General features: G+C 38.3%; 3 protein-coding genes across 4 annotated transcripts in view; 1 reads left to right on the forward strand and 2 right to left on the reverse strand.

The window, feature by feature from the left end:
* The window catches only part of LOC146452322 (myosin regulatory light polypeptide 9-like), a 48,562-nt gene that overhangs the window by 19,101 nt on the left and 3,004 nt on the right, over window positions 1-26,457 (forward strand). The gene's annotated exons all lie outside the window — the stretch shown is intronic.
* Window positions 1,414-5,420, reverse strand: LOC146452324 (uncharacterized). Of its 2 annotated transcripts, XM_085098009.1 has the most exons (5): window positions 5,286-5,420; window positions 4,872-4,957; window positions 3,280-3,313; window positions 2,507-2,659; window positions 1,414-1,560 (listed from the first exon to the last, which is right to left on the reverse strand). In XM_085098009.1, exons 2-5 carry the CDS (start codon window positions 4,917-4,919, stop codon window positions 1,523-1,525), a joined length of 273 nt encoding a protein of 90 aa, XP_084954135.1. In that variant the 5' UTR covers window positions 4,920-4,957; window positions 5,286-5,420; the 3' UTR covers window positions 1,414-1,522. The 2 variants fall into 2 exon arrangements, with proteins under 2 accessions (XP_084954135.1, XP_084954134.1); XM_085098008.1 differs by lacking the exon at window positions 1,414-1,560 and having other exon boundaries at window positions 2,320-2,659.
* Window positions 19,869-26,396, reverse strand: LOC146452325 (ORM1-like protein 1). The gene is made up of 3 exons (XM_085098004.1): window positions 26,138-26,396; window positions 21,273-21,424; window positions 19,869-20,586 (listed from the first exon to the last, which is right to left on the reverse strand). Exons 1-3 carry the CDS (start codon window positions 26,309-26,311, stop codon window positions 20,448-20,450), a joined length of 465 nt encoding a protein of 154 aa, XP_084954130.1. The 5' UTR covers window positions 26,312-26,396; the 3' UTR covers window positions 19,869-20,447.

Here is a 26,457-nt window from a genome sequence, read left to right on the forward strand (position 1 = left end):
TATGTCACGCACTCCACTAGGGGAGTAACGGTCGAGGGGCGCGTCATGTGACGAGCCAATGAAATCTCGCGCGCCACACGGTAAGTGATTTCTTATTGTAAAAAGTTGCTTCTCGCTTGCTTGCAGACAAAAAAACTTTTGGAGACAGTTGTTTAGTTCCTACAGTGTCATTTCTTCAATTTTTCTGTGAAATTCGTCTTGTTGTTGAAACCATGCTGAAAAATATTACATGTTTCATAGTTTTCATTGTAAGTTTTAGTGCTCGGCAGTTTTCGTAAGCAAGGGATTGTATTAGGGTATTGAAAAGTAGTAATAGTAGATTGTATTGAATGGTACTTGGCTAATCGCCTCCGAGCTAGCCAATCAGCGCGCGAGAAAAGTAACATTCACTTGTGTGGCATAACTAAACTGTAATCCCGTACCCAGATCTGCCACGGTCGACATCCCCGAACCGACTGAGATCTGGGTACGAAATTAACTAAACTGTATAATATTTCTAGCTTGGCAACGAGGCTTGCGAGAATATGAAACAAAAGAAATTGATTATCAAGGCTTTTGCCTAAGACCAATTTCAAGGAGCCAAACAAGGCCAAAAGCCAAGGAGTTAGGAGCCCAATATGTGAAGTATTAGGTGCTGCTACAAAAATGTAGACGCCCAGAGCACTTTCTTGGGCGCCCCAGGCTGCCTGGCTGCTGTTAGGAGGGGGGTTAAGGGGGTAAGGAAATCCGCCGATCCGTGCTATCGTGTTTGGTCCAAATCGTTAATCCGACGCTTTTTCTTTAAAATCCGTCGGATCCGCATTCCTTCAAAACTTTCCGTAGTACAAATCTACTGCATAGCGGTGTATATGTTGTTTGTTTTCCTTCCACAGTTTTTCAATTTTACGGGAAGTTTTCTACCATCACCGGTGTTTAAGAAAGTAACGTTACTATATTCGACTTGACGTGCTAACACATTCTGCTAACTCTACTGAAAGGGAGAGACACTATAGAAAAGCGACACATAACCCTCAGTCGTGCTTCCCCCACCCGTCCCCTCCTGGGTTACTATCTTGTCAGATTTCTCAGGGATAAAATCGCAGCGCAAAGCACTCGAGTCGGGCGGGTGCAGAGCGCGAGCGAACCTTGAAACAGCGAAGAAGAACAGAAGATTTTGAAAAAGCTTTTAGAATTATCTAAGGGTCACAGTACAGAAAATGGACGGCACCGATAGCCTCCGTAGAAAGCTTTTCCGTGGGGATTTGTACGATTCCGCACAGTCAAACAGGGAACAACGTACAAAAACACCCCACGGAAGCGCTTGCTATGCAGGTTAGAGCACCGCCGGGGACTGAAATGCTGAAATGAAACGTTCACGAAAGTTATAGTATTCATATTTCACTTGTTCTCTTGTATAGATATACAGTGCCAGCTTCTTTTATTATAACATTTGTTTTACATCGTATTTTATATCTAATTTTGACATCCGCTTTATTGTCATTTCTATTATGCTTTCAGCAAAGAAGCGGCCTTGTTCATGAACTCACCGCCTCCTCCTCCAACTTGGAAGATCAACCTTCTCTGCAAAACAAAGCAAAACAAATAATCGAATGATAATAGGAAAAGACATGCTCTCATTTTCTTCTCCTATCGCAAAATACAACACTACTAGGACTTATTTCACCCACTAGCCCGTATAAGATTACTGGAATGAAGAATTATGTCAAATTAAAACAAGTAAGATGCGCACTTGATCATTTCATGGAAAGTGCGCAATATCAGAATTAAAATTAAAATTATTATTATTATTATTATTATTATTATTATTATTATTATTATTATTATTATTATTATTATTATTATTATTATTATTATTATTGTTATTATTATTATTATTATTATTTCATTATTATTATTATTATTATTATTATTATTATTAAGATACCCTTTTTATATCTCTAAGTAAGTACGCACAATTTGATTGATCAATTTAGCGGGCCGTATTTCAATGTACGGCCCGCTAAATTTGAAAGTTTCCTTTCCCGAGCGCCCGATTAACCTCAGAGATATAATAAATATCTTACTAACCTCGTTTTCTCGGTCCGTACTGTAAGTTACGGATCTTAGGGTTTTTTTTCCAGTTGATTTATGGCCCGCGCGCGCCCATAAACTCGGTCCGTCTGACTTACAGAACGGACCTTGAGCTCGGTTAGTAAGAGGTATTTAATCACACTTCGTTTTATTGGCTTTTTCTCTTGACTTGATCGCGAAATACCTCTGTAAGTGCGAACGAACACGGGCGAAAATTCGCAGTAGCAACTTATTTATGCGTCTCACAATTCGTCTGGTGTAAAAACGGGCGCAAGGCGGATTCTGTATCTGCACTAACTATCCTCGGTGATTTCTCTTAAGTCTTCGTCATCACTTTCTTTCATGCCTTTCTATTTTCATTATTACGTACGGTCAAGAGCCCTTATGACGGGCTGTTGGTTATGATGAATTGGTTGAAAATACTTGAGCACAGTACCTGGTTGCAGACACGTTTTACCGGGGAATTCACCTAGTGGACAACATTTATAGCCAGAATCACAGTCTCCGTCATCTTCACACTCCTTTAACTCGGGGCATTTATAGACATGCCTTTTCACGAGGGCTTCAGGTCTTGTATCTTTTGGCAGCCCTGAAATTGTTCGCACAGTTGAAAGTAAAGTCATCATCATCCTCATCATCATCATTATTATCATCGTCATCATCCTTACGTTCAAGATTATAATTATCGATCGTCCTTAATACCATCATCATCGCCGTCATCATCGTCATACATCATCACCATCATTACTATGATAAAAATTTTGCCGATTTTGTTTCATCTTCAAACAAAAAAGAGAGCAAGGCAACTGACTGAAATACATCATCAGTTTCCAACATTCGGTGAGAAACGCAAGAATCAGGTCTGAAAATGGGTGGATCGCGATGATTTAGTTTGAAGGTGGACGCAAAGCTTCTAGGGCTGATCATCATCATTCGAATAAAAAGATATTATATCTGATGTTAAATTAACGAAAAGCAAACAGTTTAATTGAAGGAACATGTTTTGCTTGTTTTTACTCACTTTTATTCATTTTGCCCCTAATTTTTTTTCTATTAGATAATGACCACTGTGAATAAGTCAAAACCATATACACATTTGTAATAACTTTGATTAAAGTGAGAGAGCAAGCAAGGTAATTAACATTTCATAAAAAGTTCAATCTACACACGTTTTTACGTCTATTGATAAACTGAAAAAAGTTTCTGTACCTCTGCGTTGCCGATTCCTTGACGTCGAGAGGACCTGACCATACGAAAATAAAGTAAAAGATCAACTCTTAAAACGCTCTATCGTGGCCATCTGAAAAAAGCTATGAACAGGACTTTGCTATGGAATAAATGTGATGGCATATTTTTGTAAGCCTGCTGAATAAATAAGAATTATATATTCGTGACACAGGCATACTCGGAAACAAGAACTCCGAACCTAGTTAATGACCAAGCTCACGAGATTCTCCTATAGTTTAGTGGTAGAGCATCCGAACTAGTAATCAGAAGTTCATAGGTCCGACTCCAGTCAGAACAACAGGGAATTTCTTTGATTTGAGTTTGACTGCATCACTGACTGAATAACATATCATTCTCAGAACTTTGCTATGTTTAAGGAAAGCTACTCGGCAGTACTTTCCTCAACTGAGAGTGATCGTGTTCCGTTTTAAAGATTAAAAAGTAAACACTCTTTTTTTTGGTGTCGGACATTATGCTGTAGTTGCAAGCGGTCTTAACTGTTATAAGTCTATGATTAAAATGACATTCCAATCCTAGCAGAATGCATGATGTTTGTCCCATGAACCTAGTTCACAGTCAACCCAGGTCACGCGTGAACAGTATTTCCAAGAATGAAATTTCTCTCTGTAATGTCCGACGTGTGAATGGAATGTTGGACATTTCTCTGGAAATCGTTCCGAAAAAGACGCATTAACTGAAAAAAAGATTCAAAATACTTGGGAAACAATTGTTATTCTTGAAATATTCAATTTTGCAATGTAAAGAAACATTCATAGCGTTATACCGTGAATAAGCTAGGGAAATTTATACGGGAACTCTGAAATCTCGTTGGCGATTTTCAAAACTGACCTGTAAATTTCAAAACTCCGTTCAAATTTCAAAAATATCGTTCACGCGTGACCTGGGTTGACTGTAACGGCCTTAGCTCCCGGCACGAGTCTCCTGTAGCTCAGTGGTAAAGCATCCGAACTAGTAATCGGAAGGTCATTGGTTCGACTCCTGATAGGAGCACTCGGATTTTTTACGAATATGCCTGTGTCATTTGCTGATGAATACATGTTATAATATGATGGACAATTTGACTAGAAGTCATTGGCAAATACTTTGCAAATTACGCTCCCGCGACTCTGTTCATTTTAGAAGGGCACTGTGACGGCAATTTTACTGTACTTTGTCAAAAATGCTCAAATATTTCACAAAGAACCCCTTTTATCACAAATTTGCTGTTGGTACGCCGGGAAGAAAATGGGCAAGAACAAGCTATTATCAGTTTTCAGCATTTTCTCTACCATACACAGGAAGATCTTGAAAAATTTTGGCTTATTTTTTTAAGTTGCAATCCATTTCATCCTAGCCATCCGCAGTCAAACATAATTAATACTAGTTTCTGTGCACTAGTAGGGTTATTGTTAACAAAAACTGAACCATTATTTTGACGATTACACTGATTCAAGTATGTTTTTTGGCTATTGATTAAAAGTAACACAAAAAAATAGATGATAGTGCCCCTTTAGGAGGTAAATCAGCTAGAAAGTAAATCAAATTTACTTCAATAACCTTTTACTGTTACTTACAGTTCCAAGGAGGCTGGTTAAAAGCAAAAACGCGAGAACACCACGCATTGTCGTTCCGTTTTCCTCCTTTCTGAAGTTCTGTAAAACTGAAGAGTTAACAATGATATGAGATTCCATACTACACGTCTTAAAAATACAAAAATTGTATGCTTGCGACTAAAAGTCAGTTAATACGGGTATCATTTTCGTTCAACCTGTCGCGCAACAAATCCTTCATTGCAAGTTGCGATTGTTTGTTGGGCGTATCATCATCTCCGCACCCAACAAATTTCGTGCCGAAAGTAGATATGGCGTCTATTTTCTGAAAACTTTGTTGCGCGCGTAGCATATAATAGGGGCAATAAACAATTCCAATCTTCAAATTTGTTTCGCGACAATTTGCTCCAAATTGTTGCCGATGTTACTTGGCCTTACCTTAGCTGGATTAAGCTGGGAGCTGTTCGCTCAACCGTTTTCAAATGAACAGAAACTTTTCGTCCAGAATATTTCAAGAAAGTGATTTTTCAACATTGTTAAATACAGCTGGATTTTAGCTTAATGAAATATTTGCTTGTTTCGTTGTAGTAGAGATAATTTGCACGGGATTAGCAATTTGATGAGAGCCAAGAAATTACACGCCTCTAACACGTCTCACGGAGAATTGACAATGTATATTCTAAATTTATTGTAATTGGCAAATTACTAAACATGTCTTGTATTGCACTGCAGGAAAATACCTGCGTTTTTTTTATAGTTTTCATTTCGATGTCACATTTTATGATCTGCGCTATAATTTTTACCGGGAACTTGCGCTCAGTTTTTGGTACCCTTCCTTTACTGGCTATTTTCGACCCTTTGAATGCTAAAAAAAGTAAGGTTCAATCAAAATGGCTTTTGTTTAACAACTGCCAAATAAGAATTTAAAAAAATAATGAACTTTGTCCTGTACGTTGCCATTCAAGTAAATAAAATGTAGGGTTTATAATGTATAGTTCATATTTCTTTCAAAAACTATGGGTGCCGTAGCACTTTTAACGGGTCCGTACCATTTTTTTTACCTGTCATGTAAACGGCTTTTTAGATCTGTCAGAGAAAAAATCTCCAAAATTATTTATGCTCAGTTGAAAGATTTTTTGGAACATCCTAGCTTGATATCATCAGCGACTTGAGAATTCAGGATTAACCCTTTCACCTTTCGTTTTATTTGTATTTTTTTAAGTTCACCTTGTTCTGGGTTGATTTTGTATTATTATAGTGACAGGAAATATCAACAACAACACATCGTTTTCAAGAACAGCGAGAGACCTTTGTATCTCTTTCTGTGTTTGGATTGATAATTGACCCCCCGTGGAGTTACAAGGTCAAATATTCCAATTTTTTGGTCCTTAAACTAGGAAAAATGCATTATGTTGTCAGGCTGTAGCTTGAGAATTCACTGAGCTGGGAACCTTTTATTGCCCTCCAAATCTATGGCACGATATTTCACTATAATTGGCAAAATGTGGGTTGCATGCAATGAATGATTTGTTTCACAGGTAGATATGAACATGTCGCATTTTTAACCTATTTTTTCTTGCCTTAAACTCTCCTGAGAGTACAAAGTTTACTAGAAATTGCCTGAGAGCGTTAAAAGTACTCCTTTTGACCTGCCAATGCCAGAAACCTCTCCAATCAAACGTTGTATATGGCATTGTTTGTTTTCTGACATAGGCTATTCTCCTCGTGTACCGAACAAGTAACTTACAGTTCGCCCGCGAACGATAAATCGCACAAAAAAGGTTAAAGCGTTAAGTTTTTAATAACTGAAGTCGAGAGATCAGTCCTTAATTTTTTTCGCATATTCTCAGTCATATTCATTAAATTATATAATCGACTATCTTTATCCGTGTTAAATTGAGAAGTTGTTGATATGTTTGCATATTCTCGATTCAAAAAGAGGTAAACAATTCCTGAACTGTCTTTCTGAATCTCAGCTGTGTTAGTTTAGCCTCTGCGATATTTGCTCTTGAGTATGACACTTAGCACAAAAGCTTCAAAAATAATAAACACTTACCTTGAAATCTCGAACTCAAAATCACTCAAGAAAAAGAAATCGCCGAGAGATTCTTCACTGGTCAACAGAATGGTCTGTCTTTAACCCTTTAATCCTTAATATCAAAGAATAAATTCTCCTCTCTTGTCCCCATACTTTTCTTATAAAAGTACTATGGAGACGTTATTAAAATATCAAAAAAATTCACCTGAGGTTATCATATCCTTAATTCTCATGACCTCAGGGGTTGAATAAGCAGTGACATTACAGGGAGAAATTTGATGCTAATCGCTGTTAGGCTTTAAAATTCTGCAGTTTAATGTTCAGATTTTGTGGCAAAAAAGTTCGAATATTGTTTAATGAAATTCCACCTCGAACCTTCTCTAATGGGAAAATATCAACCTTGCAGTTTGAGGGAAAAACAAAAATGTCGTTTAGTATGCCGTCAGTTGCAAAGGAGCATAGCAACGTAAATTGATTTCGTGCAGTAACATTTTCTACCATTTAAATATCAGTCTTGCGTCCTAAAAAAATCCGAACACATAGGACCGAGTTAGTTTACATGATATTCTTTTAAAGGTTCTTTAAAATATGTTATTTGAGGCGTCGTGATCTAAGTGGCTACGACGCCGGAATTATTGCATTTGTTTCGCGACAGTCCCTACCAGTTGTCTATATAAAATAGAAGACTGGTTTGCCTCCTCCGCTGCAGTTGGGATGTTTAAGATGTTTATGTACCATTTGTAACGTTATTTTCTCTCATCAAGATTGGTGAGACAAGCGGTTATCTAAACCACGCAAACTAGATTTGAAAAGTCGTACTCGTACTCAATCTCGTACTCGTTGCTAGTCAAATCTGAAGGTCCCTTTTATCGTGCGATCGACCGCGGGGAAGAGTACACTAAACGGACTGTATTTTTTACCAGGAAGAGGCGCTCAGTTTTTGGTAACCTTTGCAATTCTTGGATTTAATTGCCAGTAACGTTATTTTCTCTCATCAAGATTGGTGAGACGAGCGGTTTTCTAAACCACGCAAACCAGATTTGAAAAGTCGTACTTGTACTCAATCTCGTACTCGTTGCTAGTCAAATCTGAAGGTCCCTTTTATCGTGCGATCGACCGCGGGGAAGAGTACACTAAACGGACTGTATTTTTTACCAGGAAGAGGCGCTCAGTTTTTGGTAACCTTTGCAATTCTTGGATTTAATAGGCCTTATCACGGTTTTCGACGCCATTTTGACGGGTAGGCAAGCAGGCTTGAAATAACAGTGTTTGTATGGAAATCCGATGTCAAATAATTTTCATAAAACCTCGCTTCTGAAAAATTCATGAATTGGAAACTTTTGGCACTAGGAAAAGAATTTTAAGAACGAAATTGGAGGGATGTAGCTGTGACAGAAAGCGTCCAGTCGTGTTTTGAATTTTCCATACATTTCCCTGTATTTTTTCCCGCGAACTATTTTTAGTAGCAGCTCACGGCTCGTTCGCTATACAGACAAATGTATGGAAAGTCCCCGGCGGTGCCCGTTGTTCCCTGTGTGCGGAAACGTGCAAAACCCCACGGAAAAGCTTCCTACGGAGGCTATCGGTGCTCCTGTTTTCTGAATTGTGACCCTTTGATAATTCTAGACGCTTTTTCAAAATCTTTTTTTTTCTCCGCTGTTTCAAGGTTCGCTCGCGCTCTGTGCCCGCCCGGCTCGAGTGCTTCGCGCTGTGATGTTGTTCCTATTAAAAAGAAATCTGACAAGATAGTAATGGGGGAGGGGGTGGGTGGGGACAGCACGGATGATCCCTTTCAGCAGAGATGCTAGAATGTGGTAGCACGACGAGTCGACTATAACCCAAGTTTCACAGTTTCACAGTCTCACAGTGTTTCTTGTTGTCAGAGTGGTTATTGGGCGTTCTCTGATTCTTGCATCTTGCACTCGACTTTCGTTTGGTGGGGGGGGGGGGGGGGTTTGGGGTGTGAGGTGGGTGAATAATAGATAATAAGATTTAGTGAGTGGGAGCTGCGAACTTCACAGAACATAAGCCTAAAAAGGTTCCTTTTTCTCTACATGAAAAACAAAGAAAGTGGAAGATAGTTCTTGCACGCTCGGCCTTTACTCATTTACTGTGTACGTATCCGACACAACCTTATTTACGCAGAAAGCAGCCATTCTCAATACGTTTTTTCAAGGGAAACTACAAACGGCTCGTGTTATGTTAACAAATAAGAGCTTTATTCTGGTCAGTGTAATGACGAAAACGATATATCGTTAGTCTCATTTTTTAGCCTAAAAACTCTAGAATACCAGAACACCTACAAAAACAATCCATAGCAAATTCATCCTGCTTTAAAATTCCTGCAGAAAACCTCCTACCCCAAAAAGTCCCGCAAATCCAAAGAGTATATTCGAATCTTCCGGTCACTAGTATACCAGACTCAGTAAACCCCCGAGAGTGGAAATTGATGCGAATTAAATGCACTAACTTGACATTACTTAATAAAAGCTTGTTATCAAACACTGACTTGCAGCGTAATGTGTAGATTTCCTGATTTCTCGCTGAGAAGGTTTCCCGAAGAAACGATGTTGCGTAAAAACACACGCCAATTTTGGCGCGTTTCCGTATCAATTTACTAAAGAGTGTTATTTGTTGCCCATCTCGAACACAGCTGTTTTGATTCAGATTTGTTAATATTTGCTCTTCAATATTAACGCTAAGGACAAAAAAGTGATATTATAAAACACTTAGCTCACCTTGCATGTAAATCTAGCATCAAGAGGCGAAACGCTGATTAAATTGGGAAAAGTGTAGGCTATGGAAGGTATCAAAGATGTATTTGACTAATCTCGTACCCCGATCTCAGTAGTCGAACTTTACCAGTTCTCCTCTCCGCCTTACCGTGGGAGATCTGGGTACGAGATTAGTATTTGACTCACTCTAGTCGTATAAAATGTGCAATTCGAAATGTACAATTTGTGCTAGATCACAGGCTTACCATCCTCTGAGCGAGTGGTTGACTGTGGTTTTGAATGGCTGTATCTATTATCAAATAAGCCTTTCTTAAGGAGGCTCACAACAGTTTTTTCTGGCATTGGGGTGGATCTTTTTAAATCAGTATTTTGCATGGAAGGCTTGCTTTGATTTTCCGCATATCATCCCCTCTTGTTTTCCGGCATTCGTCCCCAACTTTTCAACCTATGATCAACTTGTATTTTTGTTGGTTTCCAAGCAACTGCTGCTGCCATAACAACGATGAAGCAAAGCACTTCATTTTAAATAACGTCGATTGTCTCGAAATCTAGTTCTCATTGAATGCCCCCATTTAAGCTGGAGTTTCGTTGTCCAAGTAAGAAGTTCTATAAAAAAGGAAAGTTCTTTTATAAATCTTGAATCAGTTGAGAATACATGATGTGAAAGGTTGTTGTTGTTCGAACTTAAATGTCAGCCTCAAGAATAAGCGAATAAAAAAAAAAAAAGAAGAAAGACATTACCGGGAAGAAGTCCCTTGAAGTCCAATGACTGGGCTCAAACGGGGACCTAATACAGTGCACCCAACAAACCTTTTCGGTTAAATATCTGTTCGGAAGGCCTTAATCGCCTCGAAAACTCGAATTTAGTTGTTAGGAAAAACTAAAGTTTTCTTCAGCAAAATGTCACTTAAAACTTTCGTGACACTGAACAACTAATTCCGCGAAAGAAAGCCAGCTTGCATTTGCGTTAAGTCAACAACAGATCGTCAATTTTGACTACCTCAACGATTTGCTGCAACTTAAGTGGGGGACTTGACCTAAATTTTAATGAAATTTGAAGAGGTTTTAAGAAGGAATAGAAGAAAGAAACTGATTTTTGGAACACCAGCAGACAGTTGATACCCACGCAAGACCACCCCAGGTTGCTAGTGGACTAATTTGGTGTCCGTCTATTAATTATTAACTTCAAATTTTAATTTTAAAACTTCACTAATTCTTCAATATTTCTTATTTCTCTTAATTTTACCAATCCTTCTAGAAAAACTATCTCCTCCCAAATATACCCAAAGATCACCCGAAAATTCACAAAACACCCCACAACATAGATTCACGGGATAAACGTAGAGTTTTTGCATTGCTTGAAACGGGAACGAGATATTTTCGTTAAAGCCATGTCAAGTGATGTAAAAATGGTGTTTACAAATTTGGTTGAGCTAAAGCATCCGAGCAGATAAAACTGTGTGCACATAACGATGGGATAACGATCTGGCACAGACAATGACTACAAATCGAATGCTGTGAAATCCGTGAATGAAACAAGGGAGACGTCACGAGCCCAATTCTCGTCCCCAGTCTTGGTATAAAGGCTTTCTGTCTGTAGAAAGGCCTAAAATGAACGTAGTTCTGTGTCAAAAACTTCGACACCTTGTGGGCTCCCCTTGGGGTTCAGGAGAGCGCGAAGGGCAAGAAAACTGATTTGCAAACAAGCCCTTTCCACAACCTCGCAACACACAAGAAAACTAAACATTTGTCGGAAACTAGTAATTTAATTAAGTACATAAAACAGGAAAATGGCAACACTAAAATAATATAATATGCTGACCTATATTTAAAATTAATTATACATGTTCTCTAACATGCACTATGAAGATACTTAATAATTTAGGCTTACGCCATTTCTAAGACTTAAACTAATGGCCTAAAGCTTACGTGTCAATTCAACGAGGGTACTCAAGTAATCTAAACTTGGACTTATACGAAAACACTGAAATTAATTTTCTCCTAATAATTAAACTGATCCTTTCTTTTTTTCTATAAAGTGACTGAATAAGTAACTGACAATATAAAAAAAAAAAAAACAAGAAAAACGTTCAGTCCCTTCTGTTCCTTGTGTCGTTTTGTTCCGTTCTGATCCAAGTTTTTCCGCGCAAACCAACTGACCAACGAACACTCCACTCCACTTTTCAAACGTTCTCTGCTAGCGATAATAAAATCTGCAACGTCCCTCGATTCCTCACCGGCGCTTTACCAACTCTGACATGTATTTTCCGCGTCAACTAATTTCCTCATTTTCTCATAACAGTACAGTACATGTTCGTTACCCCTTTTCCACTTTGTTACCTTTGCGCTTTCTCCGTCCTCAACTAGGCTCAAGTTACAACCGAAAAATGGATTTTGCTGAGGGTAATGGCTGATTCTCTGCTATTAACGTCTTCTTGCAGTGTGACGCCTTCGCTCTTTTTTTTTCTTTTCCAAACCAGTTAACAGTCCGTTAAACTCCTCTCCTTCGCCTTGTCTCTCCTGCACTCGCTTCCTTTACACAACGGTGCTAGTATTTTAGACCATTTTATACAAGCATAATAATGGCTTTTACAATAAGCTCCAAAATACATTTTTCCCTTCCAAAAATACGAAGGAACAATGGAACTTAACTAAACAATATTTCGTTAACTTGGTCATGTAACATGATGTGATCAATCGAATAATATTTTCAAACACAAGTACCTTACTAAATTGGAAGTAAACAAAACAAACAAACAAACAAACAAACAAACAAAAAAAACACGTGTCATATACACGTTAATGAAATGTCCCCTTTGAGTTTCCCTGATCATGACGTAATGGGTACTATCAGGGTCGGGACACACGGGAGCACGAATGCTCATCCTAGCACCACTACTTTGGATTGTTTTTCACTTAAGGACGGTGCCTACTAATACAGAAATATTTTTGCGCGGCTTATGACTATGCGGGAAAAGCAGATCTTAGCAAGGACTCCGGGAATCCAAAAAGAAAATTGGGGTAACGACGCAATTTTTAAATATAATCAAGCAACGATAATTCTAAAAAGCTGTAAAATATAACGGAATGTATGGCGTTTTCTCCCAATTGAAGCTTTATTTATTTCTGAAAAATTCGCAGTTACCCCCAATTTTCTTTTTGCATACCAAGAACACTTACTAAGTTCTGCTTTCTCCGCATAGCTTTAAACCGCGCAAAAATATCCCTGTTTTAGTAGGCATCAAACATACCCTGAAGAAGAAAGGCCGTGCCTTTCAAAATATTGGAAATTATAATCCATCAAATATTTTCGCTCGTGCGCGATTGGTCTAAACGCCTCACGTGACCGAATATACCCCAGCTAAAACTGGGGAATATCCGAGGATATTCCCCAAGTGATATTCCCCAATTTCAAAAACTTCAAGGCGCGTCTTGTTTACAGTTAAGGACGGTGCCTACTAATACCGAAGTATTTTTGTGCGGTTTATGACTATGCGGGGAAAGCAGATCTTAGCAAGGCCTATTGAAATCCAAAACGAAAATTGGGGGTAACCATGCATTTTTCAGAGATAATTAAGCAACAATATCTCTAAAAAGCACCAAAATATAAAGCAATGTATGGGATTTTTTCCTAAATCGAAGCTTAATTTTCTCTGAAAAATGCATGGTTACCCCAGATTTTCTTTTGAGATACCAAAGGCATTTGGTAAGGTCTGCTTTCTCCGTATAGTTTTAAACCGCGCAAAAATATTCCTGTATTAGTAGGCACCACCCATAGGAAACCCGAGTATCTCGCGATGCGCAGAACGTATGCGCAGTAACAATAGTAGGCACCGTCCTTAAAATAACAAGATGGGGGAACGGTTTGCTTTTGTGACAGAAGGAGAGATAAACCTGCTGGTCGATAAAGCAGTATCAGAAAACAACATACGCTCTAAACGTTTTTGACGGTAAACTGTTCTTAAACGAAATGTTCAAATACTCAAGCTCTTGTTACATGTTGCGAAAAATATTTGAAGGATAATAACCACAATAGCCTCCATTTGGCTTAAAAAATATGCTCAGATATTTGTCCTTGGACATTATCTGCTCCTCGAAGCTCACAGTTTACCTCGAGCTTCGCTCTCGGAAAACTGTTCGCTTCTCGGAACAGATAATGTCCGCGGACAAATATCTGAGCATATTTTCGCGCCAAATGGCGGCTATTGTTTATATATACCTCCCTGACCGTGAAATCAGCCTTGCTCTTTTTGTAGATTATTTGCTTTACAATTTTTTTGCTGATTAGATCCTTCACTACGGGATCCGGTACTTTTATTCTGTCACGGTGGTCCTTGCAAACACAGTTTACCACTGGTTTTTACTGATCACCCATAGGAAATCTCGAGATGCGCAGAACGTATGCGCAGTAACAAAAGTAGGCACCGTCGTTAAGCTGATACAAAATGTATCACCTCGTCTGGCATCTCCCACACGGAGTCCTCAGAAAGATTATTTTTTATGCCTCCTTCACAAAAAGATCGAGTTTTGCCTGATACCTCAGGCCGTGTCACGCTCGCTACAATAGTTCACACTCTTTCAACAGTTCGATTCTGTTCCTCGCCAGTAGTTCTATTGTAGATGAACATACAGACTCCCTAACAGACTAACTACGGCTGGTCAGGGTCATAATCCTCAACTTGGTTTTGGAGGCCCTTTTTTAGTCTCAACGAGTTTGCAAAACAAAAAACAGTGGCCATGACATTTTTCACTACAAATCCAAAGTTAAATGTATTAAAACGAACCCAGATTACGATTCTGATGATCAAGAACGGGACATTCTGAAAAGTAATAGACAATACATTAATGATAAGCTCTGATATCAGTGCAATTTCCATGCTCTCGGTCTCGAGATCCTTGGGGTGGGGCGGGAGATACGTTAAAGCGCCACAAACTATCCAAACGGACAACATACAGAAGCCTTGAATTGCCATCTCTGTGGAACTTTCTTCAGGCAGAAAAGAACCGAGTCCACCACATTCAACTTCCGCCATATTGAATATGTCAACAAACTGAAATCAAACAAAGCTCGAGACAGCATATCTTTGTCCTTTAGCAATAGTTCCATCTTGCAGTCTCTTGCCAAAAAGATGTCCAGGAGAATCAAAATAATGCTTCCTTTAAGGGAAGCCATGACAAATTGAGGGCCAATGAAGTCATCCTGGTGTCGGTGGTAATATGCAAGACGACTAAGCATTGTGAAACAGATAATCACAGTGAAGGTAACACAAAGCGACACGTTAGTCGAGAAATAGACTGAAACTGAGGGCAGCATCGCCAAAGATACTGGTATGACATAGAGGCTTAATAACCAGTAGTTTCGACTATCCTTCAGATAAGCAAGAAGCCACAAAAGATATGAATTGTACGCCAAGCATAGAAGTATAAGCAGCAACCTTGCAATGAAAAGAAGCTTTCGGCGACAACTGGCATGACGATTGTTCGTATCACGACCCTCATTGATGCCCTGGGGAACATTGGCGGAAATTGTCGAAGCTATTGAGTTACTTTCGTCGTCGATGTTTGATGCCATTTTGATGCAGACGCACAGTGGACTTTGAATTGAACAACACTTGTACAGGAGCATAAGAAAGGATCGTAAAAATCTGTCATCAACTCAACGTTCCCCCTTCGATCTATCGATAGTCTGTCTTTTGATTGGTCAACAACGAATTTTTCAGGCCTTCTTTGTTTGCAATGTTTATCTCCAAACTCCCCAAGTGGACTGACGCACAGCGAAAATGAATCCATGAAACGATTGCCTTTAACATTGACAGTGGGAATATATGCAAATGCACGACGAACAATCTACGGAAAGAAGGGAAAAAAAGTCGGAAAAATAGCATCCTCACAGAGATGGCTATAAAATGAAAAAGGTCTTAGCATGTCTTATCTTGTTCAGTCCTTTTTCCATTTTCTCGGCTGAACTGAGATGTTCAATCCTGTCGAACAAATTTATAGAAGACAATCGGGATCAGATTACCTTACGCTGGCAAAAATAGGTGAAGTGTTAGTCAACAAATGTATTGGGTGGTTTAACAGGTTACTTGGTGAAAGGGTTAGGTTTATGGTGCGTTGTGATGCTGCCAGGCTTTCGCGATTCTGTTCCAAAGGAGACCTAGTTCCTGCATTGCAGGGATCTGGCGTGATTTGTGGACTTTCTAGTTCTGGTTGATCTCAGCAATGAATATATTGGCAAAACAGAGCGCTCCTTGACTTTCGGGCTCCATGGACATGCCACTAGGCCAGGGAAATCTTTGTGTCGCCGGCCATCTTACAGGTTGCAATGGATTTAATGAATTGGTTAGCTTAGATGGAGTACCTGACTGTTTCAATGGCCATCCCACATTGCCTTATGTTAGTTTCAAAGACCTCACTTTTAATGAAGTTTACAACAACTTTTGAGATAATTGCTTTAAATTACAATTGGTCACAATTAGCGTTTCTTGAAGCTTTCTACATCAAGAATTTCAAGCCCACCATAGTCTCTTGTCGGTCACTCTCTCGGCACATAAGAAGACAATCTGAGGCACGTTTACCTAGCCAGAAGCCTTTATGTTGGGTCCATGAACGTAGTATTGGTATTACAATTCAGAATTGGAAGGGCAAAGTGTCTTTTCAGTTATACGCTTGGTGCTTTGAACCACATTTGTAACAACACTAGACATCGCCCATAATGCATCCTGGCACGGTTGATGGATGACGAGGACGACAATGACATGACCGAACGCTTTTAAAAGTCTTTAAAAATGTGTCTTTGGTAAAGCTTTTTTCCACGCACCCCCTCCCCCTCCCCCGACGGATTAACAGCAAACCATCCGAGTAAGCCCTAAGCCGAAGATCTGTCGAAGATCAACGAAAACACCCGAAAGCTTACGGAAGGAACTATAGGAAGGTGTTGACTTCGGGCCCCAAAAGTTGTAGCAAAACCTTTTATTTGATATTGTAATTAAAGTTAGTAAAATAAAACTTTTAACCCAATAATTTTGTAAACCTGATTGAATTTTCGCCGTGGACATAAACAGACTATTTACTTACTTACTTTGGTGAAACACGAATTTGTCTGACGAAGGACTAGCGTTCGAAATTACCTTATCAATTCTGTTGATTAAACCAGTCATTCCTTTCCTCTCCCCGCCAACGCAGTACAACAATTTCTTTGGAAATTCCATAGGTAACCCATTGACTATCACTGTCTGACATCCAATCGTTCACCGTTTGTGTATACCCAGGAGCTGACATACTCTATCATGGGCGGTCTGGGGACATACTCCCTAGTGTATTTTGCAATTTTTAGACAAAAAACACGCGCAGCTCTAAAATATCTAATAATTAATAAATAATAATTTATTACTTATAGAGCGTTATTTACAAACACAGATCAATAGCGCTTTACAATCAAAAATACTAATAACATCTCTAATTCTAATTACGGATATTAAAATGTCAATCTAAACAAACATAATGATTTACAGTACAATTCTGGTAGGTTATGTAGAATTGAACCACTACCGAAATGACTTCCTAAAAGGAAAAGTCTTAATAGAATTTAAAGTTTCTATAAATCTAACAGTTCGTAATTGTAATGGGAGCTCGTTCCACAGATGCGGTGCAGCCGCCTGAAATGCACGCTCACCCAGGGTTGCCAGCATCTTACCCCTAGGTGGCTCTAACAAAATGCCGGAGTTGGAGTAAGATTATACGAGGACTTGCGTTTGATAACTAGACGGATTGCTGTTATTTAGTTATCGAAAAATCATGATCCATCGTATGGCCATGACATCCAAAATTGTACTCACATGATGACGAAAACTTACCTACGGAATCTATAATTCTCTACGGTCATCGATTAAAAATGGGTTGGTTGAGCGAAAGCCAGGGTGCTATGGGAGCCCCACTTTGTAGATCGAGCAGACTGCTAACCTTGTTGCCATGCTCTGAGAGAGAGGACGTGAAGAGGGAACGGGTATGAAGTTGGCAGACTGCATGCGCAACAGTCGTTTTTTCCCTTCTTACGTCAACCGAAATAAAAGGCGCGAAGCAACGAAATCCTCGCGCGCCGTCTCACGAGCGTCTCTCCCCAGTCCCACTCTCCATATATACGCTCGCTCTATGACCTCGCGCAATCGTTGACACGTGCAAGCCCTTAACTTTTTATATTCCATTTTTCAGTTGGCAGGAACTCAAAGAGTAATCCTTTTATATACCTTCCTGAGAAAATGGCACCACTGTCTTATATCTACAGTAGAAAGCTGCATCCCTTTTCAGTTTCTGTTTGAGATATTTTGAAAGGCCCTTTTAAATGCCTAATGAAAATTTTCCCTAATCTTTTCTGTACTTTAGCTGAAATCCCTACCGGCCTTTTATATACCTCTAGGAGGTACCCCCCATCCCCCCCAGGTGACACCCCCAACCCTTCCAGGGCGATGGGAAAGGTAAAACATGTAATGATAAGGGTTGAAACATGCAACAAAACAAATCACTTGGCCAATTGCAATAACACTCTACTCCTACACGTACATAGATACCCATTATACCACTTCAAAATAAATGCCAGCAAAGCTATGAATACTGCTATTTATATATTTAATTTTTCACATCCTTTATTCATTTAGTATTAATTATTTATTACACAATAAATAGTCTAACATGGCATCTCTTAAGACAATAATAACATTGCAGATCGTAACAATTATTTATGGATCACCAAAACCACGACAAAATCAATCATTTTGCCAACACAGATTAAGCATATCTTCTGCAAGTATACAATAAAACTATGAAAAATACCAGACCTTTGATGATTTCACCACATTTCTAAATATTGTTTCGCAAAGGTCCTCTATGTATGTCTTGCCACGCTTACATATGGATTATTAGTCTCAGTGTGCGAGTGGGTATAATTCAGAAAATCATGCAATCTGGTTAGTTCCGGCCTGATCTTGCCCATGAACCTGGGTGGATTTGTTGCAAGAAGTGGGCCTTGTTTTCTTGCAGAAAAAATAAAAATGTTATTCACCATCCAGGTCAGTCCATATATTTGCGAAAATCAGTGCCCTTTGTCTTGAGTACCGCCTGAGGTTACAGTCTGAGAGTTGTACTCATAATAGAGGGCACAGTTTTTCCTAATACAGACCTCCTGGTCAATGATTTACATAGATATTTTAGATTCAAGAAAACAGTAACACAACTTTTTTAAAGACTGATTGAAAACAAGCACAACAAGAACTGGCACATGGTTTACACTTCAGGCTTAAAAAATAAAACATTGATGTCCAGAAATTATATTGTTCTGTCATCAAAACAAGACAATTTATCTTGGTGGTAACTTCAAACATACTTCCCCCACCAAACAATGGGGCATTGTTTGGCATTCAGGGGTTTATTTCAATTACCATACATGTCTGCTAAAGTGCAAACCAAACACATCATTGTCTCTTAAATACAAAAATCAATGCAATATTCATTCTTGGTCCAATGTCACAATCGGTTGGTATGTTCAGGCTCTTATGAATCAAAGAAGTTTGAAATGACAGCTTTTTACAGACCAGCTGCAATAGCAAAGATTAATCAAATGACCTGCATTCACTTTAATCCAGCTGTGCTGTGAACACACTTCAAACTCCAATCAACAGATCATAAAGTCATACCAATAATAGAAACAGGACCTACAAAACTCCAGTGCTCAATGCTGGAGGATATTTTACAAGACAGTCTATTAGTAACAAGCACACCATACCGTGTACACAACAAAAGTAGTAAATAAATGTTAGAGAAGGACATCTTGGTCTTGCTAAAATGCTTGTTAACCTCTTTAAGTTGAATACAACTGAACAACAGCAAACACAGAATACTTATTACACTAATTCTACTCCGTTACAATGAATTATTTAGGTAGGGAAAACTAGAGCAATTATGGGAAGTCTACACTTGACACCCCTGACAATAAAGCATTCACAAGAAAACATTTTGAAGTCCAGTTCCCAAATAAAGAATTTCTAAGGCTCATTATAACAAGTCGCAAACCAGATTTTAAAGGGGCTAATCATGGTTTTACTTTAAAGTTTCACTTTCAATCTGAATCTGAGGGGGCCAGATTTGACAGTCTCATGACTGTTCCTTGTTAATCAAGGAACAGGGCCTAAATCATAAACATTGAAAGTTCACTATCAACTTTGGTCTTAAAACCTTTGATCCCTTTTTATTGTGTATTTATTTATTTATTTCCTTTTTATACAGTAGACAGGAAAGATAACTGTTATAAAATACGATAGGTATTCCATCAACGCCACTGCTTCTTTTGATATTTTATGACAAACTTTGTTGGACTGGTTTTAAGTAAGTTAATCCACAGCTTCAAATGTTCACCTCACATTTACTTTGAATAGAAATGTCTCTGAGCCGCTAAATCCTGCTGGATCAAATGAATTGCTATTTTAAGGGAACAGAGGAACATTTAAATAACTAGAGAGAAAGGAAATTGCCGCATCCAAATGTGACTCGTTAAATAAGGAAAACAAAAAGAAAATGTAACCAGAGGAGTCATGACAGTGCTGGAAAAAAGAACAAAAAAAAAAACAAAACAAAACAATAATGCTTCATTAGAGCTTATATAACTTTATCAACACCACGAATCAAGTGTTGTACTATATCTAAATTTCAGTTCCAGAGAATTGAAACTGTCTTTATACTTATAATTTTAGAGACCATAATCAGCTTCCTAAAGTCTTTGGTCAAGCCTGCATATATGATCCTGTCAGCTTTACTTTTATCCGTTCGTTTTTTAGTTCAGTACTTGTTGAGACCAAAAAGTCGCACTTTGTACATCTGCGGAAACTTGGGAACCAGTGAGAGACCAAGAAGAGATAAGGAGTTGAAAACAAAGTGAATTCCATCGTATCTTGTGTAGAAACTTGTCAACATAAATCTGAAACATGAACAGGGGAAAAATTGTGTGAACTTATGAATCAACTCTCATCAGTTTGTTAGTGTTTGTCGTGTATTTGCTCTACTGTGCATTCTAAGGATGGTACCTCCTAATAAAGAACTATTTTTGTGCAGTCTATGACTTTGCAGGAAAAGTAGACCATGGCAAGGTCTATTAAAATCCAAAAGAAATTTGACAGTAACCATACATTTTTCAGAGATAACTAAGCAACAATAATTCTAAAAAGCTTTGAAACATATAACAAGGTATGTCTTTTTTTTCAAAATTGATACTTAATCATCTCTGAAAAAATATGTGGTTACCCCCAATTTTCTTTCTGGTTTTTCATAGCCCTTGCTAAGAATTGCTTTTCTTAAACTTAATACATGTAGCCAAAAACCGCACCAGAATACCTTTGTATTAGCAGGAACAGTCCTAAAGAAACCAGGGTTTCTCAGATCACCTCAAGATGTGCGGAATGTATGCATCCTGTCCAGGTGCATTTATCTCTTGCCCGCCTGTTCAAAATCTTAATGAAATCCCTACTAATGGCCACTAAACACTGTTTACCTTTGATTTCGTTCTGTATTATGTCACTTTGCTACTAGAATAAACAAAGACACAACAGTCCTACAAATTGACCCAACGATCACAGTTAATGGTTGCTGTGTTTAAACTAGGCTTACAGGAAGATTGGCACAAGGGTGAAAAACTTTCTTGTTTCTGTGAACTGTTCGCCATTGTTGAGCTGCTCCCAGTGAGTGAGTCGACGTGCTTTTCCCTGATCCGACGTCTGAAATGGTGTTCCCTTCAGGTAGTGGAGAAAAATAAACATGCTCTGCAAAAAAAGCAAAAAAAAAAAAAAAAAAAAACCCAGTTTAGCCAAGTATCACTAGGGACTGTTAACTGGTTCCATGGCTAGAAAATGAAACAAGATGTCTGATGATCCTTGAAAAGTGCATAGTTGATATCTATCAGCTAATATAATTAATGATGAGCGACTCATAACATCTGTGAACCCTTTAACCCCTAATATCAAAGAACAAATTCTCATATCTTGTCCCCATACTTGTCTTACAAAAGTACCAGGGAGAAGTTATTAAAATATCATGAGAATTCACTTTGGGTGATCATATCATTAACTCTCATGACCTCAGGGGTTGAATAAACATTGACATAACAAGGAGAAGTTTGATGCTGATCACTGTTAGGGCTTAAAAGGTTAACGGACAATGCACATGTTAAACATTTACTTCCAATGAATGTACACCACTTTGCTAGCCTGCCAATTACTGCAGTGCAATGTGCAATGGACACAATAACTGGGGAGCTGACAATATTATTTTTTTAAGTCCTGTTTTCGTTAGCGTCGTCATCGTCTCTCTCTCAAACTGACAGACAACATAACTGGCAATGAATAGCACACTGTCGCCATAACAATAATGGTATATTGTTGGAAAGACCTCGGCTAAGAACAAAGAAGACTTTGGGAGATCGCGCATTATCGATGGCTACCCCCCCTTTTATGGAACAGTCTTCCTCTGCCAATAAGACAGGAAACATCAATCGACTCTTTTAAACGCTCTGTTAAAACATATTTATTTAAGACGGCTTTTACTTGATTATTTATTTATTTTTTTATTTTTAAATATTGTAATTTTATTGGGTAAATTTACTGGTTTTTAATTTAGTTATTAATAGTATTGTAATGCGCTTTTGAATATTTTTATAGAAAAAAGCGCAATATAAGTATTAAATGAAGGGCTGGGAGCATAACCGACTTATGTCGAATTTCAGCCCGTTTTTCGATGTAGCTCGGATTTGTCTAAACTGTTGCATGTGAACTGCAATTCGATTGAAAACCATTGTCCAGTATTTTTTTCACGCCGCTTTGTGTTTCGTATAAATGCCATTGAGAAATTTTACCATCTTGTAAAGATATATCGGTAACATTATAGACACTGGATGACCAAAAGGACAATGCACTGAGGATTAAATACTTGTATTCAATATACACTCGTTGTCTTTGAAACACGGCACACGAAAGCGGTGTTTTCCGCGGGAGCAACGAAAAGAATGCTGTCACGCTTTTATTTGATTCTGTTACAAACTACTACGTACGTGACAGGAATGTCCGAAATGTAAACAGTTACATTCTCCAAGAGAAAATGTGTCCATTTCCTGGCGTAAAATCCAGCTTTGTCCCGTTTGTCGACATATCACTCTTGATAACGCAAAATACTAGCATTCTACACGATTAACAGGAAGACATGTAGCCATTTCAACGATTAACAACGATTAACAACGATTAACGGCAGTTCTATTAAAAGGTAAAGACTATCTATTATTTTTAAGAGCAGTCGGTGTTAACCGTTGAAAATCTATGTTAATCGTACTTTTATTGAATCATTGCCTTGAAATTGTCAAGTTAATCGTTACATACCGAATTTCAAGCCTGGCAAACCACAACTAAGGCTTGCAAAACACCTTGCACATGGCGGGATTTGTCTCTGATGCTCCCGCGGGATTTGATAATCGAATTGAATAATTCGCCACGGCACAGTCATCACTACCAAGGAGGGATTCTTTGAACAACATTTCCACCAGTTCCTGTGAACTGCATTCGTCAATTTCATAACTTTTCAAAAGATCCATAGATGTCGTGCGTTTACAAACTTCACCAAACAAAAGCGAAACCAGCTAGCCAGTACGATACGCAAGTTGTTTATCCCGACTGCCTTGATCTATTTTGGGCTTGTTACAACCCGCAAAAGCAAACCATGATGTCATCTCAAACGTTACTTATAGAAACAACAACTGGTGTGGCTAAACACGGCTCGTGGACAGTGGAAACTTTTAGCCTACCGATAATTTGGAAAACGAGTCTGCCGTGGACAAAACCTATAAAAAAATTTGCCTTCCAAGCGCGTTCACTTGTAGACAAGCAAACTACCAAATCCCCCTCCCCCTCCCCCTGACTCAATGTTGTCTTTTGGGTCACGAACAGTTTCCTGGCAAGCATCACTTCCCACATCAACATTGCATAAGGGGGAGGGGGGGAGGGAGAAGTAACTGTGGTAGAATTATGAAGGGAGAAACAGTAAGTGAGTGGTTTTTTGGCTGTCTGTGTTCGCTTCTCATTGCATAGGGGGAGGGGGTGGGAGGGAGAAGTAAGCAAGTGGTTTTTGTTCTGTTCGCGTTTGGTTTTCTCAAGGAGTTTTGTCCTTGATTGTAAAACCGCGAAATGTTTTCCAAAGCAGGGAGAGCCAAAATTCGTACAAATCCGTGCGAAATGGAAAGCTGCGCTAAAATTCGACATAAGGCAGTTATGCTCTCAGACCTTCAAATATTATTAAAACTTCCTTGTATAGCCATGTATGGCTGGTTTTGAATTACAGGGACATGAAAATTTGAAGGGCTTGGAATATTAACGACCTATGATGCTTTTTAGATCTCTTGATGTTTTAGCTCAGATTTGCCGTACGTTTCACACGTGGACCTCAATTCCTTCAGGAAACGTTGCCCCAACATTTTATCCACTGCTTTGCGCTTCGTTTGGTAACACAAACAGGAAATCTTGCTCATAATCATAGGTTTTTATTGCAAACGAAGCATAAAGCAATTGAAAAAACCTTGGGGTAACCTTTCCTGAAGGAATTCAAGGCCACATGCAAAACCTTCATTGAATCTAAGATAAAACCAATACAGTTCCCATTCTCCCTCCGCTGGTCTCTCATGAGAGCTAAGTACCAAAGAAACAGTCTATTTTGTACACTGCAAAAGTATTCAACGTCACCTATGGGAACTTTTAAAACTGCATATTACAAAGTTTTACTGAGAATGAAATGGAATTTCATGAGGGTTATTGTTGGGGGCAGCTGGTCACTTACAAGCATGATCAAAAGGAGAGCTTCAACTGTATATGCATTTCATTTCTTAGCTACATTCATTTCTTCTTATTATTTTTTTAAATCAAATCTTTCAATATTTATCCATATATCTACCAAAACAATGTATGGGGGAGCCAGCCATGAGGCCACCTTATCATTCAAACCACTCTTTTGAGGTCCCAAGCAAAAGCTAAGTCATTGTGTAATCTGGAATCACAGTTAATCCAGTGACCTTTAGCTTGATGCTATGACCAATGACTATCTTTTGGAGTCTCATACATGTCACTTTCTTTATAAATTTACCCGTTAGTACAGCCACTTGACAGACCAGGTAGCTTCAAAGCAAACACAAACTGACTAAGAGAGAGTCCAAGTTATCCTTTAATCTGTATTTGGTTACTAGCTTTGAAGCTATTTTGCCCTCTAAATCAAGTTGCCTTCTTCTTTTTTCTTTTTTTTTTTTTTGCATCTCCTTCCTTCTTGTTGGCTATTATAATAATCTCAAGCCACCTCATTAAAATGACAACCAAAATGTCATGGTTTGTATGTAGTGGTATTGATAGGGTTCCATTTATAAATGGTGGTATTAGTGATGACACCAGTATTGTGGTATGGAACCATTGGTAGGGTAACAAGAACAACTTATGAATCAGCATTAATGCTGGAATATTACTAGAATTAAAAAATTCCAGAGAGATTTAGGGCTTGACATTTCGGAGTCATCTTGACTCCATTATGAAAAGAAAATAAGTTTATGAACGCAGATATTAAAATAGGCTAGAGCTGAAAATTAACATACTAATAGATGGTTAAACAAATACTTTAGCAAAATGCAGGTTCAGTTTCACGTGCTTGCGAAATGCACCAACAAATTCGATTGCCTCATTCATTAGATGTTATTCATATGCAAACTCAAACAAGAACTGAACGTGCAAACTGATTCAATTTGCACTACACTATTTGTTTAACTATCTATTAGTATGTTAATTTTCAGCTCTAGTGTATTTAAATATCTGCGTTCATAAACTTATTTTGTCTTGATAATGGAGTCAAGATGACTCTGAAACGGCTAGACCAAATCTCTCTGTAATTTTTGCATGTCTTTGCTATATCAAATCCCTTTTGATATTAAAAGATTACTAGAATTATTACTTATTAATATTAATTTAGGCTTCAGTTACTGGTAAATATTTAATATATTTTTATTTGCTAGCAGTTAAGCCAAAAAATAAAGTGGAAATTTGGCTAATTTATGATAATGATTAAGGTTACTGTATGGCAAACAAAACTTTTACCACAAAGTAAATTATGAAAAATTAACATTTCTACCAAAAGGCAATTTACATGAAAATTAACATGTACCAAACTGGAATCAAAACATTTAAAGCTTCGTTTATTTCATATACATACGACTAAAGAAGAAGTAAAAATGAAACAGTAACCAGGGCGATTAAATTTCAACTTCAAGTACTTTTTTCACATGATTGTACGAAGAACCAAATAATATATATCCGGTCCCGTTTAAATTTAAGCAATTAACGCTGCATAAAATGGAGAGGAATAAATGTTACAAACGCTTCAATAATAAAACCGAAAACTTCCAGCAATAGGACTTCTTAAGAATCACTAGGGGCTAAAAGAAACAAATTCTGCGAACTCACCAAATTATGGAACATATTTGTCAGGGTCCATGCTGTAGGTGTATCGAAAAAAGGCACGCTCAAAATCACAAGATGGCCGATCGCGATGAGCAGTACATACGTAAACCAAGTCCCCTTGCTCTCAAGCCAGGACTCGTTCGGATTATTGATGCTGAGACCTCTCTCAGCTTTCATTTTGGCCGTAAAACCTGCTGAGGTTGATAATTGTAAAATTTAGAAAATTTCTCTTACGCAGACAAGTAAACTATGACGCTCGATTACGCATGTGATGTACGCAAAACCGCTGTGTCATCTTCAAGCATCGGCTTCATGTATTCTGA

The sequence above is a fragment of the Pavona decussata genome, unplaced genomic scaffold (genome assembly GCF_977016875.1).
Source record: "Pavona decussata unplaced genomic scaffold, jaPavDecu1.1 SCAFFOLD_371, whole genome shotgun sequence".
In the NCBI taxonomy this organism is placed as follows: Eukaryota; Metazoa; Cnidaria; class Anthozoa; order Scleractinia; family Agariciidae; genus Pavona; species Pavona decussata.